The 13,408-nt window shown below is 31.7% G+C and overlaps 1 protein-coding gene across 3 annotated transcripts in view; it reads left to right on the plus strand.

Annotated features, from left to right (window-relative positions):
- Positions 1-12,161, plus strand: part of CADM2 (cell adhesion molecule 2) — a 1,070,151-nt gene extending 1,057,990 nt beyond the window's left edge. For all 3 annotated transcript variants that reach the window (XM_043593883.1, XM_043593885.1, XM_043593884.1), the window contains 2 exons: positions 3,552-3,677; positions 4,467-12,161. In XM_043593883.1, coding sequence (XP_043449818.1) covers positions 3,552-3,677; positions 4,467-4,585 — 245 coding nt within the window. In that variant the 3' untranslated portion in view covers positions 4,586-12,161. The remainder of the gene's footprint in view (positions 1-3,551; positions 3,678-4,466) is intronic.
- Positions 12,162-13,408: the final 1,247 nt, after the last annotated feature.

The raw sequence follows: 13,408 nt of genomic DNA on the forward strand, positions 1-13,408 counted from the left end.
AATCTGAAGAAGAAAAGAGTCCATTTTGCTGTAGACCATTTTTTCATTCCTGTTCATTCCTCCACATTGACCTAAAGGAACACAATGTAGGTTTTCAAAATTCTTGAATGCCTTTATTCTGAGAAACAACATTGAAAATATAACCTCAAGATTATTTAAAGACTATTCTGTTTTATTGAACAAAGTTAATTCTTCAGTTTTAGTCAGAATAAGAACTTACACAGGAACTGGAGATAATGAATCTATATTATAATTGTCTACAATTAAAAACCCTACAATCTTGGTGTAGGATTGTGTATATATTCCTCACATATAATAGATTAGAATATTCCAAACCGTAATGTATGTATATATTTACTTTATGGTAGATGATAACATCTATGATGAAAGAAGTAGTGTGGAGAACATTAAAGTTCTTATTGTCAAATAAGAATTAAAGTTCTCTTTTATACTTTAGCTTCAAACCATAGACCAAAATATATTTTATATAGATTAAAATATGACAATAAAAATGTTAGATGACTGCATAAATCTATATGTGTATATCATGGCAAAAGCATTTCAAATCATGACCCACAAGTCAGACATCATAACACAAAAGTTTGATAGGCTTGATTACATAAAATTATAAGACTTATCTATCAACTGAAAAGACCACAAATGAAGAATAAACAAAAAATTGTTAAAAATGTCCAACTTTCTATGGAAAGAGATGTTGCAACAAAATCTGAATGAAAAAAATAATCAAATTTCATTAACAACCATTTCAAAATTAATGAATTCATATGGACAAAAGTAGTAAGACACATTTATGGTAACTTGTAAATACCAAATATTTAACACTTATCAATATTAGATTGGCAAATTTTTTTAATTATAATATTTGATGTTAGTATTATAGAGGTGAAAATCCTTCAGATGCTGTTGGTGGAGGATGAATTTATATAATCTTTCTACAATATAATTTGGCAATATTTATCAATAGTCTTTAAATAATATCGTTTATTCCAATTGGTCTGGAAATAGTATGTTTCAGAATTACCTTCAGGAAATGAGACAGGTACAGAGATGTATGAATAAGAGTGACTTCTCAGTTCCCAAAAAGAGTGCTCAGTTCTGAGAGAGAGAAATGATTTACGACCATGTGTATTTGGGGACTTGAGCAAGAAGTGGGATTTGGAACTCATTCTAAAGTGTCTAAGCAAGGAATAGGAATAGGTAATTCAGAGGTGTGGCAGGCTTATTTTTTGTTTCTTTTTCTTCCTGTTTTTTAATTTTTAGATTTACATCTAATGGCAGAAATTAAGGGAAATACAAGTAATATATAATAGAAAGGTACATTGACAACAGCTGCAATGGCAGGTTCACTTTTTAATACTCAGTGTTTTTAAAATAAACCTTTTTTATTCCCCCTTGGACATGTATTCTTAGTTGGACAATTTTCAAGGCATATATTCTTAGCTGGGCAATTTTCTTCCAGGTGGAGACTGAGTGATCTATAGCCTTACTTACTCTTGTAGCTTCTCTCAGTTTCAGTTTGTATCTCCTGAGATCACCTTGGAAGTTTACACATGGGACGTTTTTATTGGCTGGATCTTCATTCAGTTGTCCAGAACACAGATCACATGATTACATTTAACTGAAGTGAAGCCAGAAAATGTTTTCCTATGTGCACTGAAAGAAAAGGAAACATGTTTGTTATTCGCTAGAAGTCTCTTCCCCAGTATATCCTTGTGATTACCAAATATTTTTTCACTTCTTTTCCCTCACACAAACCACTTCCATACCCTGTCTAAAGACACAACCTAACGTCCCATCAAGCCAAGGTATCCAATTCGAAGACTAAGCTCTTCAGATATTCACAGTCTTATTCATGATATCTGGATGTATTTGTCAAAGGACAAATTATTAATTATTAATGCTCCTCTCTACCCATACACAAAATACAGTGATAGCACACAGCCAAGAGGAAGTGCTTCTTAATATAAATGCTCTCATTTGGAAATAGAGAATGAGAAACACTGAGTAGTCACTTATCTATAGCAATTATGAAAACATCCCAGACTGGCAATCAAAGATCCCTCTGCCTTGGCAGTAGTTGTACTTCCTTGAAGAAACTGAATTCTCCTTTGTCCATTCTTTTTTGTTTCCCCCAATTCTGCCCTATGGGAGAATTCAATCTGTAAGTTATATTCCATGGGCACATCTGAAGTATGCTCTTCAGGGAGACTGCATAGCTTTTATAGTCCACTTCTTGCCTCCACCAAGTTTGGGGATCCTGAGGTTGTTTGAAGTTTTAAATAGACTTTTTTTTGTCTATCTAGATAATGCTACTTTCATGCAATAGTTTCATGAAAAACACAGTAGACTCCTAAAATGTCATATTCATGTGTCTATAATCACAGTTTAAGATCTTTTGAAGACATAATTGTAAAGCCTAATTTTTTTCTTTGCTTTCTCTGTCCTTTAGACCATAAATAATTAGCATGAGGATACTTGCAATATGGGCTTGGGAGGGGAGGCAGTACACTGAATCCGACCTTTGTGGTAGGGTTCAACCTTAGTGGGTTTTGTTGCTCAAAGCTTCTTTCAGTTTTAATCCCTTATTATGTGGCTTCTATAAATAGTTGATTTTCCAAACTTTGGAGTTCCCAGTTGTCTGGGCTTTCTTTTCCTCGTTTCATTTCTGCTTGAAAGCTGGCTATCCTTTGCTGGGTTCGTGTCTTTCCTGTAATGTTTTACTAAAGGCCAAATGTGAAAGTATATTATTAATCAGTACCTCTCTAGCTACTTTCTCTAAAGCTACAAGTCAAATAGGCACTTAATCCTCTACATTGAGTATTCATTTTCCTCCTTCTGTCAATCACATTAAACACAAATTGTGACACCGTCCTCTCCTTGAAATATGTTCTTTCCTTTGATCAACTACAATGTACTCTGCAGGATATTTTCCTAACTCACTGTTCTCTCCTGCTCAGTTGGTTCTACTGGAAGCACTTTCTCTTCCTAGACTTTAGATATGGGAGTTCCTCAGTTCAGTTGTCACACTTCTTGTCTCTTTTTAGACTCACTACCTTGGGGAGTTCATCAATTGCCATAGCTTTAAATAATATTTATATGATAATAAATCCTGGGTTATCATCTCAGTCCCAGCCTTTCCTATGACATAATTTTATTTCTTAAATGATATAGTGGTGTTCATCACACTAAAAAAATACACACATACACACGGATATACAGAGTCTCCCATATTTTCAGAAAGAGAAGAGGAATGAAAGGCATAAAACCATGGAACATTGTATACATGTGTTTGTTTATCCAGTCTTAAAATGTAAACTCAATGGCAACAGTAACTGATATGGCAAATGTTACATTCCCAGGTATGTTGTACAAATGAATATTTGTTGACTGGATGGTTGGTTTAATACACATTAATGAAATTTTAATTCAGTAGAAATGTGCTAATTTTCAGAATAACTCATTGTAATGCAGATATGCCCTCTATACTTAAATAACACATCAGTTGTGTGATATTTTACTCTCTTTTCTAGATCCCAATGCTCTGGCTGGCCAGACTGGCCCTGATCATGCTCTTATAGGAGGAATAGTGGCTGTAGTTGTATTTGTTACGCTGTGTTCTATATTTCTGCTTGGCCGATATCTGGCAAGACATAAAGGTAGGTAATATTTAACAAAGTATTCTTAACTTTGGCAAAAATATATTCTAAAGACTAGCTTAATCGTGAAATATTAAATGAGTGTATGCATATACGTGACAGAGAGATCTAAATATGAAATTATTTCAGGGAATTCTTGATTATTTTAATGAAAGTTGGATTCGTTTAGCAAAATAATGTTTAGCCAATGGCCAAAGGTTACAGAGTGAGTTACTGGCTCAGGGAAAAAAAATAGCAAGTTTGTATTTATCTCTAGGATTGACATTCAACTATAATGTTAAGTGTTCAGCCAACGTTTTTGTCTGTAGGTTTATAGACACACATATGGCCATATCAGTGAGGAAAATGTGTGATTTTTTTGCAGTGAGCTAGGTAGCAAACTATTGACATAATCTACTTTTAAGTGGAGTTTTCAAAATGAAAGATGACACGTTTGATGTGATCATTATCAACATCTTCACAAAGGGCCCTGATTGCTACAGCTGCATGGATCACATGGTCTGTATCCATCATTAAAGAAATCAAACTACTCATTACCCATTCCAGTTAGGCAGTTGCGCCCAGTTAACCTGGCCACTGCTTCATCTATAACATATACCTGAAAACTGATAGTGTGCGACATTAGAAGATTGAAATGTATGGTTTCTTATGTCTCAGAATGTGTTCTCACATATAAGAAATCGGGCATAAGTTCCTTCCTCAATGAATGCAGTGCTAACGCTGGCTATTTTACCAGTCTCACAGAACTAACAAATATATATATATATTTTTTTCTCTCAATACCCACAGGAACATATTTAACAAATGAAGCTAAAGGAGCCGAAGATGCACCAGATGCTGACACAGCCATTATCAATGCTGAAGGCAGCCAAGTCAATGCTGAAGAGAAAAAAGAGTATTTCATTTAAAATGCAGGCCAAGATTATGAGTTTTCCTTACCAGGCTGGCTGCTGGAGAAAACTGGCTATCATCTTTCAGAATTCATTTCTACCATCTTCTGCTACCTTTATTAACTTCCATACCGTACTGCTATCAGTGGCCAGTGTATACCAACAATCAGCTGTCGAAAGCATCATTCTTTAATTACTGTACCATCCATAATGCAGGACATTTCTTACTGCCTAAATTCCACACCATTGCTCTCTTAACATACAGTGCTTGAATATACAGCCTTAACAATGTTAATCATCTCCTTGGATCATGGTATTGAGTTGTTTTTATACATTGAAAAAAAGTATGCAAAGTGTTTTTTTCCCCCTCATCTTTTCCCCCATTAAATCATAAATTTTGTCAGTTTGCCACTGGACAGCTTTCACGAGTAGTAGGATTAGGTAAAGACCTAACGTGTTTAAGTTTAATCAGAGATTAGAGGTTTACGGTGTTTTCCACATGTCCACCTTCAAAGACATGTTTGGAAACATATGCCCTAGAAAACACACTGTAGAATAGATTCTGGAATGTTTGAGATTATACTAGTAAAGCTGTATCAATTTGCTATTTAAAAATATAGTATTTGATACAGGAGCCATGTGTATGAATTCCAATCATGCCATGACATCTTATATATAATTATATAGATTCCACCATTAGGTTATTTTAGCTTCATTTACCAGTAAGTTTTTACAAACATGTTACTGCTTTGGGAATCACAAAGATTTCATTCATTTCTCTAATTTGATTCTGTAATTTATTTGCTCCATAAGAACTCACCTGCCTAAACAAAACTGAAGTATCCATAGGGCACAATTTTGAAACATTTAGTATCTGTATATAGTGCATATAATAAATCCAATTAAACATTATTTGATACATATTTAACTTTTTTGGCTGTAGGTAATTCAGTCATAAGTAAGCATTTTCTAATGTCCATTATATCCCTTTAGATATTACTTAAACCAATATTATAAGTAGATAACATGTATTAGTATTTTTGTCTGTATGTCCTAGCACTGTTCAACAACAAATTTTTCTAGTTCTTGTTAATTTTTATTTGTTATACAATGGAAGCACAATGTTATAAGGAAAGGTAATTTTAAGCTAACAACCAGTGCACAGCCTCAGGTTTTCAATTACAACCACAGTTGAATAATAACCTAAAAGTAAACTCTTAGTTTGCTAAAAATTAAAAAAAATAATAATAATTTGGCAGTTCCAGAGCTGCTTACCTATGTTGGTTTGCCAAAAAGAAGTGTTTAAGATATGTTTTCTGTATAAATGAACTAATTCTTTATTAAATTCCTGTCTATGCATTTTGTGAGGTACAAACTTATGAAACAGTGAGTGATGGAGAATTTCTGCCATGCTTTTAACTCCAAGGTGAAAGTCTCTTTCTCTGGATTATTTCTGAAATTTTGGTGTATTTAACCATTAAGAAATGCTGTATTCTTACATATGATACAGAGTAAATCTAAAGTCATATTATTTCTTCTAGTAAAATACAATATTGCTAGATTAGTTCTCATTAAATTTATTATATGCTAAAAATTAAAAATCCAGTTAGATAAAAAAATTATTTTCCCATTCAGAAGCATTGCACCTTTAAGAAGAAAACAAATAGGACAATACGGTAGCTATACTTGTGATGTCTGAAAGCATGATGGCCTATGGTTTTAAAAATAATATCTTGGAATTTATTTTTGGGAAATGAGAATGGTTGAGTATGACATCATGTATTAATATCAAATGGAAGACAAGGGTGCTGTATCTTATTTATCAGAAAAGTATAAACTTTTAAAGACAACGTTAGAATTTTTAAATTGTTTTTTTTTATTGTTGAAGCATTTATCTTGTTGATTTCTTACAAAACAAAAAGGACGATGTCAGTCAAGCAGCACTTTTTCAGAATATACAGAACATAAATAATATGATGTGGTTGAGTGTTAACATAATAAATCATATACAGTATGACATTTTAAGGAAATAAGTCTGCATTGATGTGATTGCATGCTTGTTTTTACAGTTCACTCCATACCATCTGTGGAAAAATGCAATAATATGTTAATATAGTATGGTAGTTTGAGAGAATCAGGTAGGTGCTACTAGACACATTGAAACTAGAATAGGTTTATAAACTGTTCATATCTTTCAATGCATAATCTTTAGAAAGACTCCACAAAACAAAATTCATCCTGTTAGTACAAAATGGAAAGGTTCTTATTACAGAAGTAAGTTGTATAAACTGCATCATCAATGACTATTTAAAGCTTAATTTCAGGATGCACTTACAAAATTGCTACTCTTCATTGATGCTGTATTTACATCCCTCTTCATTTTGTCTATATTCTACTTGGCTCCAACTGCTAAATTGTTGCCTAAATAACTCAATCATTATTTATAGCACTGTAAAATTAGAAATCAAAAATTGGTTGTATTTCAAAATTTTTGACTCTTTTAACCCATTAGAGTAATATAAAAACTCATTAGAACTCTTTAAAAGAGACTAATATATTATGATTTGTGGGCTCTAATAAAATGTTTTGCCAGTTAAGATAGTTCGATTTGAATTAGGTATCATTTTTAGTTACTGAAAAATATAGCAATAGAATCATATTTTCCTATCTGTAAAATGTATTTTATTTCCACTAAACAAGGACATAAATTGTAAAAATTCTGCCCATTTCTGCCAAAATCAGGAAAAAAAAACAAAATAACATTTCAAAATAGAACCATGTCAATTGCAATGTCTGAAATGTGCACATGCGTATGCACAGAGAGCCAAATTCTGTCTCTGCTTATTGAGCACAGAAGCTACGGAACTCAACTGAAGGAGTGTGAACACACACACACCCCTAGTAGAATATGGAGTATTATTCTTTACCAAAAGTAGCTATTCTCTGCCAGTGTACTGTTTACAGTGTAAATTGATCGTTCTCCATCAAAGAAGTGTAAACAGCATTCTTTTTTTCTTCCATTCTTGAGTGTCCTAGATAGAATGATTATTAAAATTAGGAAGAAAAAGGAACGTTTGTGAGTACAAAAGCAAAGATAGAGACCATGCGCAGAGTATTGATATGTGTATGTTTATGTGTGAGTGTGTGTGTGTGTGCGTGTAAGAGAGAAAGAGAAAGAAAGATAGAGAGAGAAATTTCAACTTGTTTTCTTTTACCAGAGAATCCAAGAAGCAGTTTAAGGAACCTGATTTTGGAGTTTAATCTAGAAACTGGATGATCTCATATTGATTCAAGATGATTAATATTGCATTGAAATCCCACAATTAAAATAGAGAAAGAAAACTAACTTTCCTAAATATGGCAAAGAAGCTAACACCTCATTTATTTTCATTTCTTTGTAAAAATATAAATATCTCAAATTAAAAGGACAGGCTCACTTGTAATTATGTACTCATGATTGTAACAGCATTGAGATTCCATATAGGCACATGTACAGCAGCTGTTTGACGGTGATGGTTCTTCCATGTGACATACCAGTTATCGTGTAATTTAGTGCCACTTATTGCAAAGTGTTACCAAGGGGAACATTGAAAGTACTTTTTCTTTTCCTTTGGACATAAGGATAATTTGATGAATGATAAAATGAACTTCATGTTACATGTTTTAATTGTGGAGAAAATGCAAAACCTCGTATCTTACTGCAACTTCCCTTTCATATTGCTAATTACGTAGAGCCCACTAAAAGTGCCCAATATTATCCCCCTTTGCGAATGGTAATCTGTGATGAATATACGAAATAAAACAAACAAAAAGAGCTGGCAACCACAGCTGAAATAAGTGAAACATCTAACGAGAATTACTGCGTAATGCTTTTTATTAAGTGGCACAAAGTACACACTAAAAACTATGCAAAATATAGGTAACTACAGTGTACGTACATGTAAGTATCTTGTACTTGCTGTGTATGGATGTTGGAAACCCATGTAATTATAATATGCATTTTGAATATTGGGAAAGAGGAAATCTTAGTGTAGATAATAGAATTTGTTTTGAAATATACACTGGCAATATTGAAATATACTCAGTGCAATATCTGAAATTCTATTGCTGGATACTTCATGCAAAGGGATTTTAAAGAATTCTTTAACACCATCCAAGAGGTTGCTAATCTTCACCTCCCACGCACTAAAGCATTAATTAAAAATGCAGTTGATTCAACAACAACACTTTAAGTTTTTCTTAATCATTAATGTGACACAATAAAATTATTTGGCCTACTTTTTAGCACAACTGGAGAGAAAGAAATAACCTGAGTTTCAAACTTTGCTTGATATCTAATTGAATTTGGAATTCTTAAACTTTCTTTGAAATGTGTGTATATTTTAATAGGTTATGGTACTTTTATTATAAGTACAGATTTATTCAGTCAAAGAACACAGGTTACCCTTAGTCAGTAGTTAGAGTCACTATATCTTAATGGGAAAATTTTTAGACCTTTGTTCTATTTATTTTATTTTTTCCCCCTTTCTCTCCCTATTGTGTCCCAGACATACCCTTTGCACTTATACCCTTCCAAAGGCAACGGATTGAAAGTAGCAAGATTATAAAGAGAGCTAAAGGGGACAACGTGTAAGAATGGGTTCTAAACTCATCAGCATTTTTATGTATTGAGATTATTAATATTGAATGCAATAGTTATTGGATATAGCTGGTAAGTTCTCTGCCATGCATACTTACAATAATCCTTCTACCTCTCACTTTTAACATGGGCTATGATATAGAAGAAATAATGATTTACAGGATCTCCCAGGAAGCACTCTTTGGGACTATCATAACAGTCCTCTCCCTAGCCCCTGGGAAATCTCAAAAGCCAATTTCTTTTAGTGTATTCAGTGGTGTATGGATCTGCATTGGTTTTCCTTTTCTATCATTAACTTTTCCTATAGGCAAAATATGCTAATTTTATAAGGATATTTCTTCTCATGCCTACTGATATTTCAATGTAATATAATTGTGTTGATTTTTAAAGAATAATTTAAATGGCAACACTTTGGAATCCAATCTGACATTTCATTTAATATTTAAAATGCAACAATTTCTCATAAATTAATGCTGTGCTTTTAAGTAAAAATTATGTAAATGATTTATTTTCCCAAGAAGTGTTATCTATGTAAGACAAAAATTTAAGTATTTAAAATTGCCTCCTTATTAACAAATAATACCTGAACAATGAATGCAAAGTCTTGCCACAAATGCCCACTTTATTGTGTCTGCTTAGACATAATATGAATTTTTCAAATGATGTAATTTAATTTTCAAAAAGGAAATTACATTTTAAAAGCAGATTTTTCTTTAGAAAAAAAGAAGACACAAGAAAATATTTCAAATTATGATGTTGAATCTATAAAATATGCTTCAAGTAAGATGTTTCTATGTTATGTTGTTATGTTACAAATAATATTTGGTCGAATCTTTACCATCTTTTCCATATATATATATATGTTTTATATATATATATGTTAGTTACAAGAAATGTATGGTTATTTTGGAGAGAATGGGCCCACATGTGAAAAATATGTAAAGAGAAAACACTATTTTCCCCTATAACACATACTGTATATTTCAAAAGAAAAAAAAAGTTAAAAGATATTTGAAGATTGCAGGGGCAAAAAAAAGAAAAAAAAAAAAGGCCTCCCAGGGCTCAGCACTTAAGCACTTTTCCCACATCCAGGGTCAGAACAGCGGTGATTTCCCACACGGACTTTTAAGTGCGGTATGAATGCGACATTACACTTCTATTATACACAGTACTGTTAAACCTCAAATGTTTTCTTTCTTCAGATGCTTTTCCTTGTACATGCTCCTAGTAGACACTTTTCTCTTTATATTTGCTGATAGTGAAAGTTATATGCAATAAAATATTTGATGGTTGAAAGCAGTGGTCACCAGTTGGTTAAAAAACAAACAAACTGAACAAACTATGAAATGTAAACTGAATTGTTATCTCTTTATCTTTTTTGCGTTTCTCTGTGTTTCTAATGTATTGAATGATTCTCATAAATAGAAAAATAATTTAGAGATTTTTCAAAACTAGTACTTTCTCCTTATAAATGTATAAAATTTTAATCTCTTTACAAATTTATTTAACTGTACCTGCTGTACTTATTGTAGATTCAATGATGCAGTTAAGTAGTAACCCAAGAGTTTGGGATTACTGACCTATTTTCTTCATATTCAGTTCACATCAGTATTTGTGAATTGGTTGTTTAGCTTTTCATTCAACCAAAAAAATATTCCCTCAAGAAAGCTCCATTTTTATCATAAATATTTCAACCTAATCAACATTGGAACAAGTCTGCCATGTTAAAAAAAATTTAAAGACTTATCTCTGAAAATGGTACCCAGAAATGCAGGTGTTCCCAGTAATGTAGCTTCAAAAATAAAATGTTCTATTTATATGACATGAAATTCATAACTTTTGGAAGGGTATATTTATGACAACATAAAAATAAATTCTGTGCTGTAAAGAAGATTTGCCAAAATAAACATATTGCACAGAAGATAGAAAAACACAATTATTGAATCTACTGTTATCATAAACATCATCAAAAAACAAAATGCATATTGTAATATTAGGTACATGACACTTGCATGTTGATATGCCTATATACTTACAAAGTATTCAATGTGTACTTAGTGGCGCTTAAAATATGTCATGTACAACTCTTATAAACATTCTTACAGGGTTCCCATTTGCACTTCATCTTTCAGTAAAGTCTTGTCAGAAAAAAAAATGTCTGATACATATGGAAAAATAAAATTTGAATTTTAGTTATCTGTTGGACACTACTGAATTGTCTATTCATTTAGTTCATTTTCTTAGGTCTGAAAGCAGACATTGAAAGATGGAACTTTCTTTTTTCCCACTGACAGGTTATAAAAGATGTTACAAACCAAACATTATTTTACATATCTTTTTCAACTGACCACATTATCCATTCATTTTAGATTTTCTAGTGATGCCTATTTTCCTTGTAAACTTCTAAGTGGAATTTTTAAAAATTAAGCAGTAGTAGAATAAATGTTATTTGTACAACATTTAATCGTTACTCCTTGGAGAATATGAACCTTGTAATATGGTCACTAAGGGTAAAAAAAAATGTTGCTGACTTAGGGAAATCTGTTTGAGATTGCCAAAATTTTAATAATCTGTAAAGGTAATATTACATTCACTTATGTGTGTTTACTAATGTTGACTAGGAACAGAAGCAAAAATACCTAAACCTATTTTTTTTTAATTTTCACACTCTAACCAGTATTATATATTTCAACTACCTAAGATAATACAATTAATAATATATCCATCCTAAGCTTATGCCAATAAGAATTTGAGATAAGCTTTTAAATTTATGGGAGATTTTCTTTGTGTCTTTGGAAGTTCACTTACCATAAGGTATTTTATAGTCTACTTTAAATAACAGATTTTGTTATACAGGGTAAGCCAAAGGCTGTACAAGAATTAGTGTCATTGGGTCTGATATTTGTGTTAGACCATGAAATATTCCATTAAAATTTATCTGTAAATACAAGGCAAGATTTTGTATCTGGTTTATTTTATTAAATAACATTTTATTTACTTTAATTCATTTTTTCCTAGCAAAAGCAGCCCTGCAATACAATTTAACAAAGTTGATTCTGCATCAAAGATAGAATTCAACACATCTGAAAGCAAATGATGGCATTTGATATAATCACATTCTTTGACACAATCGTTTTTTTTCCTGCTATCCAAAATGCCCATTTTATATGGCTGCACAGACATATACACATACGACATCTGTATTACCTAGATTAAAATCAACTCTGTTTTCATATTGGCAATTGTTTCCGTAAAAATATTCTTCGGCATTTTTTGTTTAACCAAGGAGCCTCACTGGAAATTCTACTTCATATAATTCACTAAAGGATAGAGTTAAGTTTAGGTGTTCTTAATCATCATTGCATAGTGGCTTTAGTCCATGAGAGAGATCCTCATTATATGACAATCCTGAAATAATGCTAAAAATAAGTGCACACTTTTTTAAAACAAGAAGTTCTAGAAAATACATAGTTTAATTTTTTTCAAACCATATTTGTTTTGTGCAATTTAAGGATTTTTTTTAATGTTTTGAAATCCAACAAATAAAAAATAGAGACGAGATTAAAGGAAAAATGCAGTTTCCTGGTTGCATTTTAAATGCCACCTTGTGCTACTCTACATTGCATGTTATTTATTGAAAACATAACTATTGAACACCTACTACATAACAAGTCAGTCAAATTCATGAAGTACACTAAGAACATGAATATAGCATTTTATGCCCAGACCTTCAAAACTTTACTAAATTATCGTTCCAAGTAATGACCATTTTCTGTATTTTTGTCATTCCTATATTGGACAGAGGAGTGGGCATATTCTGTTAATAATAAGAAGAAGTAGTATAAGAAGTAGAATTTAAAAATATAGAAGTCTCATGATTCCAACTAAAAAAACAAGCAAATAAATAGAATGTCTTTCAACCAGTGTTCGTGGTCTTAAATTTGATAGATTAGCTCTCTCTGAAGATGTTTAATGTTGACTCTTTAAAAAATAGATCTGATTATTGAGTTAATACTTTATTATGTAGAAAACTTAGGAAATTAATATAACAATGGCCAGAGTCTGTACATTATTATTAAAAGTTCTAAAAACACATGTCCTTCACATACTACCAAAACTCTAATTCACTTTTTTGTTACTAAATGAAGTCCTTACACAGATGTAGGGTGCATATAATATAATCATGTGGCAAATTTAAAGAA

This window comes from Prionailurus bengalensis, chromosome C2 (genome assembly GCF_016509475.1).
Source record: "Prionailurus bengalensis isolate Pbe53 chromosome C2, Fcat_Pben_1.1_paternal_pri, whole genome shotgun sequence".
NCBI classification, from domain to species: domain Eukaryota; kingdom Metazoa; phylum Chordata; class Mammalia; order Carnivora; family Felidae; genus Prionailurus; species Prionailurus bengalensis.